The sequence below is a fragment of the Pelobates fuscus genome, unplaced genomic scaffold (genome assembly GCF_036172605.1).
Source record: "Pelobates fuscus isolate aPelFus1 unplaced genomic scaffold, aPelFus1.pri scaffold_24, whole genome shotgun sequence".
Taxonomy (NCBI): domain Eukaryota; kingdom Metazoa; phylum Chordata; class Amphibia; order Anura; family Pelobatidae; genus Pelobates; species Pelobates fuscus.
Genome location: NW_026961888.1, coordinates 420036 through 433430, shown reverse-complemented (window position 1 = coordinate 433430; position 13395 = coordinate 420036). Strand labels below are relative to the sequence as shown.

At 47.7% G+C, this 13395-nt stretch overlaps 3 protein-coding genes across 3 annotated transcripts; 1 reads left to right on the top strand and 2 right to left on the bottom strand.

Moving 5' to 3' along the window:
- Positions 1–5560: 5560 nt before the first annotated feature.
- LOC134584814 (histone H3) lies at positions 5561–5971 on the top strand. Its single transcript, XM_063440636.1, has one exon. The coding sequence runs from the start codon at positions 5561–5563 to the stop codon at positions 5969–5971; it is 411 nt and encodes a 136-aa protein (XP_063296706.1).
- A 730-nt stretch (positions 5972–6701) lies between these two features.
- On the bottom strand, positions 6702–7013 carry LOC134584802 (histone H4). The gene has a single exon (XM_063440626.1). The coding sequence runs from the start codon at positions 7011–7013 to the stop codon at positions 6702–6704; it is 312 nt and encodes a 103-aa protein (XP_063296696.1).
- Positions 7014–7899: 886 nt separating this feature from the next.
- LOC134584761 (histone H1B-like) lies at positions 7900–8544 on the bottom strand. The gene has a single exon (XM_063440590.1). The coding sequence runs from the start codon at positions 8542–8544 to the stop codon at positions 7900–7902; it is 645 nt and encodes a 214-aa protein (XP_063296660.1).
- Positions 8545–13395: the final 4851 nt, after the last annotated feature.

Here is a 13395-nt window from a genome sequence, read left to right as displayed (position 1 = left end):
GTTATTGATAATATTATTAGATATAACTCTTTGTCATGCGATAATAATCCATAAAACTGTGCTATGTTTTAATGCCTAACCAATGTAAATCTATGTATGACGCTCTGCATGCTCTAGCTGTTGTGGCATTGTGTGCTTTATGTGATTTTTCATGCACAAATAAAATAAAGAATTTAAAAAAAAACACGAGCCAAGACTTAGTAAAGGGTGAAGTAGAACTGTGTTATCCAGTGTGTGGTGGCCACTCGGGTAGGGGCAGAAGTCTCCCAGCTACTCTGTGTCCCAGATACCGCACTTCAGCCATACCAATGTGACACTTGTCTGGCTTCAGAGTTAAGCCAGCTGCTCTAATTCGGCCGATAACCTTCCCTACATGGGAAATCTTCCTCCTATGAGTCACAATTGATAGCTATGCTGTCCAGGTACGCACGTGCAAATTCCTGGAAGCCATTGAGGAACCTATCCACCATACGTTGAAAGGTGGCTGGGACATTCTTCATCTAGAACGGCATGACCTGATATTGGAATAGGCCAAGCGGGGTGACGAATGCCGACTTGGGGATAGCCTCCTCGGCCAGGTGAATCTGCTAGTAGCCCTTGCATAGGTCTGTTGTGGCGAGATACTGTCCCCATGCTATATGATGAAATAGTTCCTCCAGGGCATGGGATAAGAGTTGGTAAGAGTCCGATCGTTCAGTCGCCTGTAGTCCACGCAGAAGAGTGTTGTTCCGTCCCGCTTCGGTACTAGGACTACAAGCCAAGTCTGAAGCCTCAATCACTCCTAGTCACAGCATTTACTGTATATCCTTCCGTATCTCTTACCGGACTGCCTCGAGAATGTGGTAGGGGTGGTTGCCTCATAGGTGCTTGTCCTGGGATTTCCACGTTGTGTACAGCCAGGGTGATGTACCCAGGGTCTTGGGAGAAGGTCTTTCGTTTAGCTTTCAATAATTTGTGGGCCTGAACTATTTCTTTATCAGTCAGTTTGTCTCCTAGTTTGACTTGAGCGATAAGGTCAACTTGGGAGTCTCCCTCTAGCAAGTCAGGTAATGCGAGGCTGTCTAGATCCTCAGAAGCTGGGGCGCACACTGCAGTTACATCGTCCTTCCTTTTTTTGTACTCTTTAAGCATATTAACGTGGAAGGAGCAGTTTACTCTCTCATCTGCACAGCTGGCTACCACATAGGTGGTATTGCAGATATGCTCCACCACCTTGTAGGGACCCTGCCATGCCGCCTGTAATTAATCATGTCAGACCGGTTTAATCTTTTGTCCAACACGGAAACTACGCAGTCGGGTACCCCGGTCATACCATACTTTCTGTCACCCCTTGTCAGCTTGGAGGTTCTCTTTTACCAACTTAGCCAACTGTTCCATGTGGTCACAGAGTTTTAGCACATTCCCCCATCCCAATGCACTGTGATGAGGTCCTCGTAATCTTCTCCCATATAATAGTCCAAAGCAGTTCCTGCGGCACCTCCCAATATGCACATAAGAAGTGCGGTAGGAGTCGCTCCCAGTCTCGGCAAGCAGTGTTCTGTTGAACCGCTCGCAGATATATATATATATATATATATATATATATATATTTTTTTTTTTTTTTTTTTTTTTTCTGCCGGTTATAAGGAGAACTCAGAATGGATTTTACTGAGACTACCTAGAAATCCCAAAGCTGACCTAAAACGGATCAAGCAGTGTCTGTTCGGCTTTTTTTCCTTTTTCCTTTTTTTTTTAGAAATTGTTTATTTTAAAATTCTTGCAAATGTAACAATTGATACTTCAAAAATGTGTATAACATTGCTGCTTTAGTCATAATGTCTAGTACAAAGTACACATTCAGTAACAGAAATACTTGTAGTCGACATAGAGGGGAAGTGAAGACCAAAAATAATAAGGGTGTTGATATTCAAATAGATTCGCTGGTAGTTCAAGGTCTCATATTATCTCCAGCTGGGTGTCACTATCGGTCTGTTTGACTGGTGTTCATGAAGTTACACTAGGGTTCCCAGGAGGTCATGTATATTTTTTTTTTCCAGTGGAGGGTGATAAGCAGATTTGCTGCTTTGAGCAGATGTATGTCTAGGGTCCTAGTGTCCCTTGGTATGGAGGGAGGCAATATAAGATATAGGAGTGTTTAAGGTGGGTAGGGTATGGTGGTTCCCGTTATGAGGTGTATGAGACTGGAGATCCGTGACCAGAACTTTTGGTTCACCGTGCATGACCACCAGATGTGAGCCGTGTCCCCAATGGCCTCTAGTCATCTACAGCAGTTATTGGACGTGCCTGGGAATGCCCGTTTGAGTTTGGATGGGGTGTAGTGCCATCTAGCTATCTTCTTATAGTTACTTTCTTGTGTCGCTAAGCTGGTGGATGATTTTTGTGTCAGGAGGAATATTTGCTTCCAGTCATTATCTGCGAAAGATAAGTGCAGTTCTTGTTCCCAGTGTTTTTTGTAGAGTAGGTTGATTGGTTGGCTAGTGTCCTGTAGTAGGCATATGTGGTTTTGACCTGTTTCTTTTTGAGTGTGCATTGGGTGCACGTAAGTTCGAATTTGGTCAGTGCTCGGTGACCTTGTTGGGGGTATTTGTTGGTCCGCAAAAAGTGAATGAGTTGATCGTAGAGAAATTTTTGAAGGGTCGTGGGAGTTCCCTGCGGGTGTAGGGACGACAGGGGCCTAACTCCCTCATTGTCAAGGAGGTCTCGTGAAGGTAGGTATGCTGTGGTATGATATTATCTGTATGCCGCTCCCGATTCACCAGGCTTGAAGAGCGGATTGTGAGTCAGTGGATATAGCGGTGATGGGTATGGTGATATGTCCGCCGCCAATGACTCATGTAACATGCAACATAGTAATAGACAGTATCAGGATGAAGTGAAACATTGTTTCAATAGGCTATAACAAAAGAGAAAGAAACGGATACACTTATCGAGTGAAATCCCTGGCCATGTAGCCATTTGGTAAAGTATTAGGTATAAGATCTCCTACAGTAGCAGCTTTTATAATATCCCTAATGCGACTTCGAACGCTACCCTGAATAAGAAGCCTGTCCCTAATCTACAGTTACTAGATATACAGCCGCCCAACGAATATCTTCTAAGATCAAGTCCGGTATCTAGGTAGACTTGAAAGTAATAGAGCGGAGCAAACTGAGCATTAGGTGGCTAAATCAGCATGTGAGTGATACAAGTGTCTAAAATGTGCAAACACGAGCAGCTCGAGATCTTCAGAGTTACAGGACAGCATGGAAAGGGTTAAGTGAAAGGAAAGCTACACGTTTGCGTGAGCTTGTGGTGGGCAGCAAGTAAGCTGTAGAGTTGATGCATGGGTGTGATGCCAGCTCTGAGAGAGACAGTGTGGGTGGCTCTTAAAAGAGCCTTTGTGTTAGCGGGTGGTCAGGGAGGCGGACATTTACTTGGCGCTGGTGTACTTTGTGACAGCCTTGGTGCCCTCAGACACGGCGTGCTTTGCCAGCTCTCCGGGTAGTAGCAGGCGCACGGCAGTCTGGATCTCCCGGGAGGTGATGGTGGAGCGCTTGTTGTAGTGAGCCAGGCGAGAAGCTTCTCCTGCGATGCGCTCAAAGATATCATTGACAAAGGAGTTCATGATCCCCATTGCCTTGGAGGAGATGCCGGTGTCGGGATGGACCTGCTTCAGCACCTTGTACACGTAGATGGCATAGCTCTCCTTCCTGCTCTTTCTACGCTTCTTGCCATCTTTCTTCTGAGTCTTGGTGACGGCTTTTTTGGAGCCTTTCTTGGGGGCTGGTGCGGACTTTGCTGGATCAGGCATGATTAACGCTGTTAGTTCGCGAGCGAATAACAAGCTGCTTGCTCCGGCGGTTCTATTTATAGGCGGACAATGTAAATGAGGCCCTTCCGCTTCCCTTCCTGCGATTGGTTGCTAAAGTCAGATGACGTAAGGAAGCGGCTGTTTAACACTAGCTCCAGCAATAGATTGGTTCCCTGTATAACGTGTCTCTAATTGGCTGCTTGTAAAGTCATCCAATCACAGAGCACAGTGTGTTTATAAATAGCCTGTGGTAGGGGAGGAGTTTTCATCTTCTTGCATTCAATCAAGAACAAACATGTCTGGCCGCGGAAAGCAAGGTGGAAAGACCCGTGCAAAGGCGAAGACTCGCTCATCCCGAGCGGGACTTCAGTTCCCAGTCGGCAGAGTCCACCGTTTGCTGAGGAAGGGCAATTATGCAGAGCGTGTGGGAGCCGGTGCCCCCGTCTATCTGGCTGCAGTGCTGGAGTACCTGACCGCTGAGATTCTGGAGCTGGCAGGGAATGCCGCTAGAGACAACAAAAAGACCCGCATCATTCCCCGCCATCTCCAGCTCGCTGTCCGTAACGATGAAGAGCTCAACAAACTGCTGGGAGGAGTGACTATCGCCCAGGGAGGTGTCCTGCCTAACATCCAGGCTGTGCTGCTGCCCAAGAAGACCGAGAGCCACAAGCCCAAGAGCAAGTAAAGCGGACAGCTGCTGCACCTGCCTCCCTCACCTACCAAACACAAAGGCTCTTTTAAGAGCCACCCACGTTCTCCACAAAGAGCCGATTAATTGTTCTGCTGCGCGCAAACCGTTCCCTGTATCTACACACACACCACGCTGGCAGCTCATAAGCAAGCTAAAATATTAGGGCGCTTCTGTCACAGCACTGACTGAGTCCCATTTGCAGTCCATATCCTGTCCAACATTCCAGCTATAGAACTAGTTAAAATCAATGGCTGCCATGCATGTCTATGATAAACGCAGCAGCAAATTAATACCAATTGGGGCAAGTGTATATAGTGTACAGGTCCTCTTTTGTTAAGCGGGGCATCTCTACATGTCGCTCACTCTCAGGATTCCCCCCTCTCCCGCTGTCTGGAGGACATGCCGGGTGAAACCTACTATGAGCGTTCAAATCCTAGCGGCGCTACAGCTCTGTTGTCTGTGCTGCTGGATGAGTTAACGCAGCCTTAATAGCCTGGCCTCTCGGCTGAAAACATTGTTTCAATAAGTGGATGCTTTGTAACATTTCCTGCTGCTCTGTCTCCTGGAGCTCATTTGTATGGCTACTGAGCGTCCTGTGAGTGAAAGTCCTTTATCAGACGTGGCTTCTATCCCATCGAAAGAAGCGGCCTTTCTGCATGTGTAAGAGGTCAATGTCCCATGCACCCCTCCCCCTCGATAAAGCCTATACAGCTATTAATAAGTATGTTGGGAGGAATACGTCCATTACTGCCCACTGCCATTCCTTTCAACTAGTAGCGTCTATAATAAATGCTGTCAGGACAGGAAGGGTCACTAAAGGCTTAGATCCCTTCTTTGGGCGCGTGGTCTCAATAGATGGAGGAGGGGGGAGGGGATGAAGCAGTTGATTTGAGCGGGCATTTTGAATGTGGGGGAGGGGATGAGAAGCAGTTGATTTGAGCGGGTATTTTGAAATGGTTTACTATTTGTTTTCAGCCAATCAGAACATACCACCCACTTGATGAACCAATGAAAACGCCGTATCGGCTATAAAGCCCAGGCTACAGCGAGCAGCGTTCATTCCCTTTCGTTTTGCTACAATGGCCAGAACTAAGCAGACAGCCCGTAAGTCGACCGGAGGCAAGGCTCCCCGCAAGCAGCTAGCCACCAAAGCTGCTAGAAAGAGCGCCCCAGCTACCGGGGGAGTGAAAAAGCCTCACCGTTACCGTCCAGGAACTGTGGCTCTCAGGGAGATCCGCCGTTATCAGAAGTCCACCGAGCTGCTCATCCGCAAGCTGCCCTTCCAGCGCCTTGTCCGTGAGATCGCTCAGGATTTCAAGACTGATCTGCGCTTCCAGAGCTCTGCTGTCATGGCTCTGCAAGAGGCTAGCGAGGCTTACCTGGTTGGTCTTTTTGAGGATACCAACTTGTGCGCCATCCACGCTAAGAGGGTCACAATCATGCCCAAAGACATCCAGCTGGCTCGTAGGATCCGAGGCGAACGTGCTTAAGTTGAAACCTGCTAACACAAAACACAAAGGCTCTTTTAAGAGCCACCAAATCTGCACTCGAACGAGCTCCAACACATTCATAAAAACGTGTCTTTTAGCCTGTGACTTTGAGCGGGCTAGCTACGGAGCCCACACACTACAATGCTCAAATGTCCCCACATATCCCATTTTCACGTCAGGCAACGATGTAGCCATCATCTCTGCTGGTCTATTTCACTGGCGATTTTACAATAACTTCACTATTTAGAATCCATCGTGTGGAGAGGCAGCAGGAAAAAGACTACTTTTTCGCTTAGAGGAGAATACATAGTTAACACAGGAGTGCATATGCAAAGCTAGTAACAATGTTTCTATTTAAGTGGCTGCAAGCATGTATTAAATGTAGGCAACAGTAACAATACACCAAAACCAGAGCTTTCTTGACAGTGTGTGTGTACGTACTTGCTCATATTTTTTTACATCCCCTACCATTAACAGAAGGCGGCTCCAAATCCTCCGATGGTTCAAAAATGCGGTCTACAAATACAGTGTTTAGCAACCTTTCCCGTCTAGATGTTTGGGAGCAGCCTCTACTACTATCTCCTTCTCGGTGTATCTATGTAGATAGCAGGCAATTTATCAGGTGTGGAAGGGGTTAAAGTGATTAGGTTCAGTCTTTTAGTGAAAAAGTGGGTGGCCCTGAAAAGGGCCTTTGGGTTAATGGGGTGTGCGGTAAAGTCAAGCCCGAGTTTTAACCTCCGAAGCCATAGAGAGTGCGGCCCTGGCGCTTAAGAGCATAAACTACGTCCATGGCGGTGACAGTCTTCCTCTTGGCATGCTCGGTGTAAGTGACGGCGTCCCGGATGACGTTCTCCAGGAATACCTTCAGCACCCCGCGAGTCTCCTCATAGATGAGGCCGGAAATACGCTTCACGCCTCCCCTGCGAGCAAGGCGACGAATTGCAGGCTTGGTAATGCCCTGGATGTTGTCACGAAGAACCTTCCTGTGACGCTTAGCGCCACCTTTTCCGAGACCCTTTCCTCCTTTGCCTCTGCCAGACATGGTTCTGCTCTTCTTTCTGCACGAACGATATGAGATGCTTTGCAAAGCTCTTCCTTATATACTCCTCGGACGGACCGTATGGGGACCTGCAGCAAAGGAGGCGGGCGTTTTAAACACGCCCCTTCACTTTTTTTTTTCCTCTCAATAATATGCTTAACCCTCTCCTTCCGTGCTCGAAATGGTTCTGGCTTTTAAAACCAAAGCTGTTTATGCTTCAAAAGATTTCACAATCGTGAAGTCTTTTGAAGTATAATCATTTTATCATGTCTTTAGTGTTTCTTTGATAGTCGGCTTAGCTACTGCACAAGGTATCATTTCTTGGGCTTTATCACTCTTTGAATATCGAAATAAGCGCCCGTTTCACACGTGGAGAGAGGACGAGGACAGTCCCTTTTATTATCACCATGTACAAAATCGCAATCCCTAAAATATGTTCTGCTTTATTATCTTACTGAAAAAGGCAATAACATTAAATCTAGTCTGGAAGGACACTGTGTGATATTCTATATATTATATGCGTTTCTCACTAAAACTGGCCTTTCGCAATTTAATGAAGAAACACCCTCAGTATCTTAGAACGGAGGGAATTTCTAAGCCAAAAAAAATAAAAAAAATCAACGCTCAAGTGTAGCACTGGTATACGGGGACTTAGCCACACCGACAAGATACATTCCTGTGTAATCTTTTCGAGCACTAGATGCTGGGATTACAGGATTCATTAGGTTATTCCTGACTTTAGAATGAGGGATGGAGGGGGAACGATATGTGTGACATGACACCAAAACAAACACGTTGCCATCACTGATATATAGCTCTGAAATGAGAATGTGGTGGCTCTTACAAGAGCCTTTGGGGTTTGGAAAATAAAATTAAATGCGAGCAAGGCTTATTTCTTTTTGGGAGCTGCCTTTTTAGCCTTTGCAGGACTCTTTGCGGCTTTGGGTTTGGCTGCCTTTTTGGCAGGGCTCTTCACGGTCTTCTTAGCCGGGCTTTTCACTACCTTCTTGGGCTTGGCGGCTTTGACTTTCTTCGGACTTTTGGTGGCCTTTTTAGCGGAGGCGGCCGGCTTTTTGGCCTTTTTCGGGCTCTTTGCAGCTACCTTCTTAGGTTTGGCTGGAGACTTGGTGGCTTTCTTCGGGGCAGGCTTCTTGACTTTAGCCGGTGCCTTTTTCTTGGTAGCCTTGTCCTTGCTCTCCGCCTGCTTTTTGTTGAGCTTGAAGGAGCCGGAAGCTCCGCTTCCTTTGACCTGGACGAGAGTGCTTTTAGTCACCAAGCCCTTGAGAGCCAGCTTGAGGCGGCTGTTATTCTTTTCCACATCATAACCAGAAGCAGCCAAAGCCTTCTTCAGAGCTGCCAGGGACACCCCGCTGCGCTCTTTAGAAGCGGACACAGCTTTGACAATGAGCTCGGACACGCTAGGACCGGAGGGCTTAGCGGCTTTCTTGACACCGGCTGCTTTCTTGGGCTGCTTCTTCTTGGAGGCGCTTTCTACCGCAGGTGCGGCGGCGGGAGCTGGGGCGGCTTCAGACATGGTCACTATTCTCTATGAAGATCAAGCAATAATACGCGCCCGCAGCAGCCTCCAAATTATACATCTCCAGCTAGCATCTTATTGGCTGATCTAACCACGCTCTGATTGGATACAGTCTTATGACACACCCTCCACTGTCCCTACTCCATCTTTTCACACTCTGCTCTCACACTGTGTTTCCGAATGGATAAAACGAATACATTTAGGTAAAATAAGAGGACGGAGGTCGATGCCATCTATCGTGGAATGTACTAAACTATCTAACCAAGAATTCATTAGCAGCTCCATGGGTCCCGAGGGTTGTCACGATCTAGCAGAGCCGGTGAAAGCTGACACATCTCCTTTGGGATGAGCCTGATGTTCTCCACAAACATTACTGTGATAACTATTAAAAGAATATATTCCAAGGTTTTCTTTCTCACTCTTATGCAAGAAAGGGAAGGGGCCAGTGTTATCAAGGTGGGTTGAAGCTCGTGTCGTAAAGAAACAGAGAAAAGGGATTTTGATCCTCGTTTGTTCAGACAGGTAGCTCAGGTAGGATGTAGTAAGATCATAGCAGAAGAGCTCTTAGTCGTGGCAATTTTTAAATTACATAATTACATAATTGTATGTTATATATCTATGTTTACCCTCTAACAACAACTAAGACCAGTTATATTAAAACACACACACTGTGTTCTCCAGGAAATCCTTTATGAAGCCTGGTGTAGGTCTGGCACAGTAAACAACAGCAATGAGTTCCGCACTCTAGGGACTTTTTTCCAAAACATCAAAAACATTTCAATGCTATTTCAAATCATGATAAAAACATGACAGCAAAAATTGTCCTGATTTTAGCACCAAATTAGGAGCTAACATGTTGATCTGTGTGGCGGACCACCAGGGTATCACCTTCATGGATTCCCTTTCCCGTTGTATTAGCTAGTACAGCTTTCCACAAATACATTTGTCTAAACGTAATGCTGGGAGTCAGTGGCGTACACACGACCCATGGGGCCCCGGTGCTAAAATTGATCCGTGCCCTTCCCCCCGCACTTACTCTGCGCGGGCAACAGATGGCGGCAGGCTCCGGGTTGCAGGGCTGCAGGGCTGCGACCGCGGTATGTACGCAAGTGTATGCAGATACACATACACTTAAAGGACCACTTTAGACACCCAGATCACTTCAGCTCAATGAAGTGGTCTGGGTTCCAGGGCCCTCTAGTTTAACCCTGCAGCTGAATACATAGCAGTTTCAGAGAAACTGCTATGTTTCACTGATGGTTAATCCAGCCTCTAGTGGCTGTGTCACTGACAGCGGCTAGAGGCGCTTCCGCGATTCTCCCTGTGAAAATCACAGTGAGAAGACGCTCGACGTCCATAGGAAAGCATTGAGTAATGCTTTTCTATGGGCGGTTTGAATGCGCGCGCGGCTCTTGCCACGCATGCGCATTGGGAGCTGAGAGGCAGGTCGGGGCGGAGGGATCCCCAGCGCCAAGGGAGTCCGGCGCTGGAGAAAGGTAAGTGCTTAAGGGGTTTAAAACACACACACACTCTCACGAACAGACGCATACACACTAGCTAACAGACACACAAATTTACTGCCAAAGACACACTCAGTGACAGACAGAGACACATACACACTCACTTATAAAACACACACTCTCACTGACAAACACACACTCACTAAGACACCTAAGACTCACTAGACTCACTAACCTAAGACTCACTAGACTCACTAACAGACTCACTAACAGACACACACAAACTAGCACACTCAGTAACAGACACACACACTCACTCACACACAGACACACACACTGACACTCACTAACAGACACACACTCAATAACAGACACACACAACTAACACACAGTAACACACGCAAACAAAAACTAACACACTCACTGACACTCACTAGCAGACACAGTAACACACACACTGGCACAAAAATGTGCACTAACACACACACACACACACACACTGTAGCACTAACACACATACACACGTTTTTTGTGTGTTTTTTTTTTCAGATTTAATCCCGCAGCCTCCCTTTCCAGTCCAGTCCAGGGGCTGCCCGGCGGCCGGTCCTGCTGGCTCGTGAGGGAACACTGTCCCCTGAGCGCTCTCTGCCCAGCTCCCTCGCACATTTTTACTGATGCCGGAGCCAGAATATAACTTCATATTCCGGCTGCAGCATAAGTGCGGGGCGCGCAAGGGAGCTGATCAGAGAGCGCTCAGGGGAGAGTGCTCCCTCGCGCGCGCGCGCCCGGTAACACCAGGGCCGGCCTCGGGGGCCCTGATGTGGCCAGCTCCTTGTCCCCCCAGTAGAAGAGTCTGCCCACACTGGCGTACATACCGAGTCGCTAGGTGGCCGGGCCCCCTGGTGGGCCGGGCCCAGTCGCAGCTGCAACCCCTGCGACCGCGGTATGTACGCCAGTGCTGGGAGTAGATCTGGTTTATTCAGGCAAGGCACACAGAATTTATACACAGACACCCAGCATGGGGTCTCCATTCATGGACACACAATCCTGGACACACTTTGATGGACTGCATGGTACCCTGACTGGGCACCTCTGCCAAGCTTGCTTCCTAGCTATCACTGGGACACCAGTAGTGCTATAGCCCCTACCCGCTGCAGCTTGGCTGGGGTCTATCCAAACTTTCCTAACCTGTAACAGGGTCCTAGTGATTAAGCTCTCTTGCACAGAGTATAGCTGTCTCACCCAAACATGAGCCCAGCAAGAGTGCGGCTTGGAGTGGGCAAAGATGGCCGCCAACACGTGACCAAGTTTGTCCCAGACTCCAGGGATCCCATTGCCCTGGCATTTGAACGCTTTTGGGAGCAATACTGGGAACAAGCTAAACAGAGCCAAACAAGACCCACGGCTGCAACAAGCCCTCCACAGAACGGGGACAAACCACCACAGCCAGGGCGGAAAGCTGGCGCTACACAAGCGGGGAAGCGGAGGAGGAAGCCGCACAAAGCGTCCCGACACAGAGCTGACAAGCGGGTGCACTCATCTCCGTACCCCTTACATGCCTACCAAACAGCGGGGACCGCCAACAGCCTCTAAAGCGGCTCCTACATCGGAGAAATCGGAGACGCAGCGGGCCCACCCGAAGGTAGTCACCCATCATGCAATGCCCAACACCCGATATGACCAGCACCTTGGCACAGACCTGCTGCACTCTCCCAGACGGGGAACAGGCTGAGGGTCGGACCGGCCCTGGGACAGCATGACTGTTGAGAGACGTACTCACAAACTGCTACTACACCCTGGACATTAACTGTCCCTCTTGGCGAACACGAGTACTAGCCCTTATGCATACTGCTGGCCTGTGAGGGTGACTTTATCCCAACACGAGCTTGTTATAGATAGAAGCAGCATTATCTATTTTTTTTTTTTTTTTTTTCGTTTTATTACTCCATGGCACAGATACATCTATGCCGGCTAATTGCATGTCATTACTTAACTTAGCCTGATTACAGCCAGGCTACCAACATGCTTACTAATGTAGAAAGGTACTGCTGGGGATATCTCACCTCTATTAACGTGCTTACCAGGTGGTTTTATAGCTCACCGGTTTAACATTGTAGTCTAACCTGTTTTCAATGTTGTAAATTCTCTGATATATATAGCTGATAACAATCTAACCTGGATAACCTAGTTTAACGCTGTTATTGATAATATTATTAGATATAACTCTTTGTCATGCGATAATAATCCATAAAACTGTGCTATGTTTTAATGCCTAACCAATGTAAATCTATGTATGACGCTCTGCATGCTCTAGCTGTTGTGGCATTGTGTGCTTTATGTGATTTTTCATGCACAAATAAAATAAAGAATTTAAAAAAAAACACGAGCCAAGACTTAGTAAAGGGTGAAGTAGAACTGTGTTATCCAGTGTGTGGTGGCCACTCGGGTAGGGGCAGAAGTCTCCCAGCTACTCTGTGTCCCAGATACCGCACTTCAGCCATACCAATGTGACACTTGTCTGGCTTCAGAGTTAAGCCAGCTGCTCTAATTCGGCCGATAACCTTCCCTACATGGGAAATCTTCCTCCTATGAGTCACAATTGATAGCTATGCTGTCCAGGTACGCACGTGCAAATTCCTGGAAGCCATTGAGGAACCTATCCACCATACGTTGAAAGGTGGCTGGGACATTCTTCATCTAGAACGGCATGACCTGATATTGGAATAGGCCAAGCGGGGTGACGAATGCCGACTTGGGGATAGCCTCCTCGGCCAGGTGAATCTGCTAGTAGCCCTTGCATAGGTCTGTTGTGGCGAGATACTGTCCCCATGCTATATGATGAAATAGTTCCTCCAGGGCATGGGATAAGAGTTGGTAAGAGTCCGATCGTTCAGTCGCCTGTAGTCCACGCAGAAGAGTGTTGTTCCGTCCCGCTTCGGTACTAGGACTACAAGCCAAGTCTGAAGCCTCAATCACTCCTAGTCACAGCATTTACTGTATATCCTTCCGTATCTCTTACCGGACTGCCTCGAGAATGTGGTAGGGGTGGTTGCCTCATAGGTGCTTGTCCTGGGATTTCCACGTTGTGTACAGCCAGGGTGATGTACCCAGGGTCTTGGGAGAAGGTCTTTCGTTTAGCTTTCAATAATTTGTGGGCCTGAACTATTTCTTTATCAGTCAGTTTGTCTCCTAGTTTGACTTGAGCGATAAGGTCAACTTGGGAGTCTCCCTCTAGCAAGTCAGGTAATGCGAGGCTGTCTAGATCCTCAGAAGCTGGGGCGCACACTGCAGTTACATCGTCCTTCCTTTTTTTGTACTCTTTAAGCATATTAACGTGGAAGGAGCAGTTTACTCTCTCATCTGCACAGCTGGCTACCACATAGGTGGT

Excerpts from the sequence above, each read along its gene's own strand:
- LOC134584814 (XM_063440636.1), top strand. The coding sequence starts at position 5,561 with ATGGCCAGAACTAAGCAGACAGCCCGTAAGTCGACCGGAGGCAAGGCT.
- LOC134584802 (XM_063440626.1), bottom strand. The coding sequence starts at position 7,013 with ATGTCTGGCAGAGGCAAAGGAGGAAAGGGTCTCGGAAAAGGTGGCGCT.
- LOC134584761 (XM_063440590.1), bottom strand. The coding sequence starts at position 8,544 with ATGTCTGAAGCCGCCCCAGCTCCCGCCGCCGCACCTGCGGTAGAAAGC.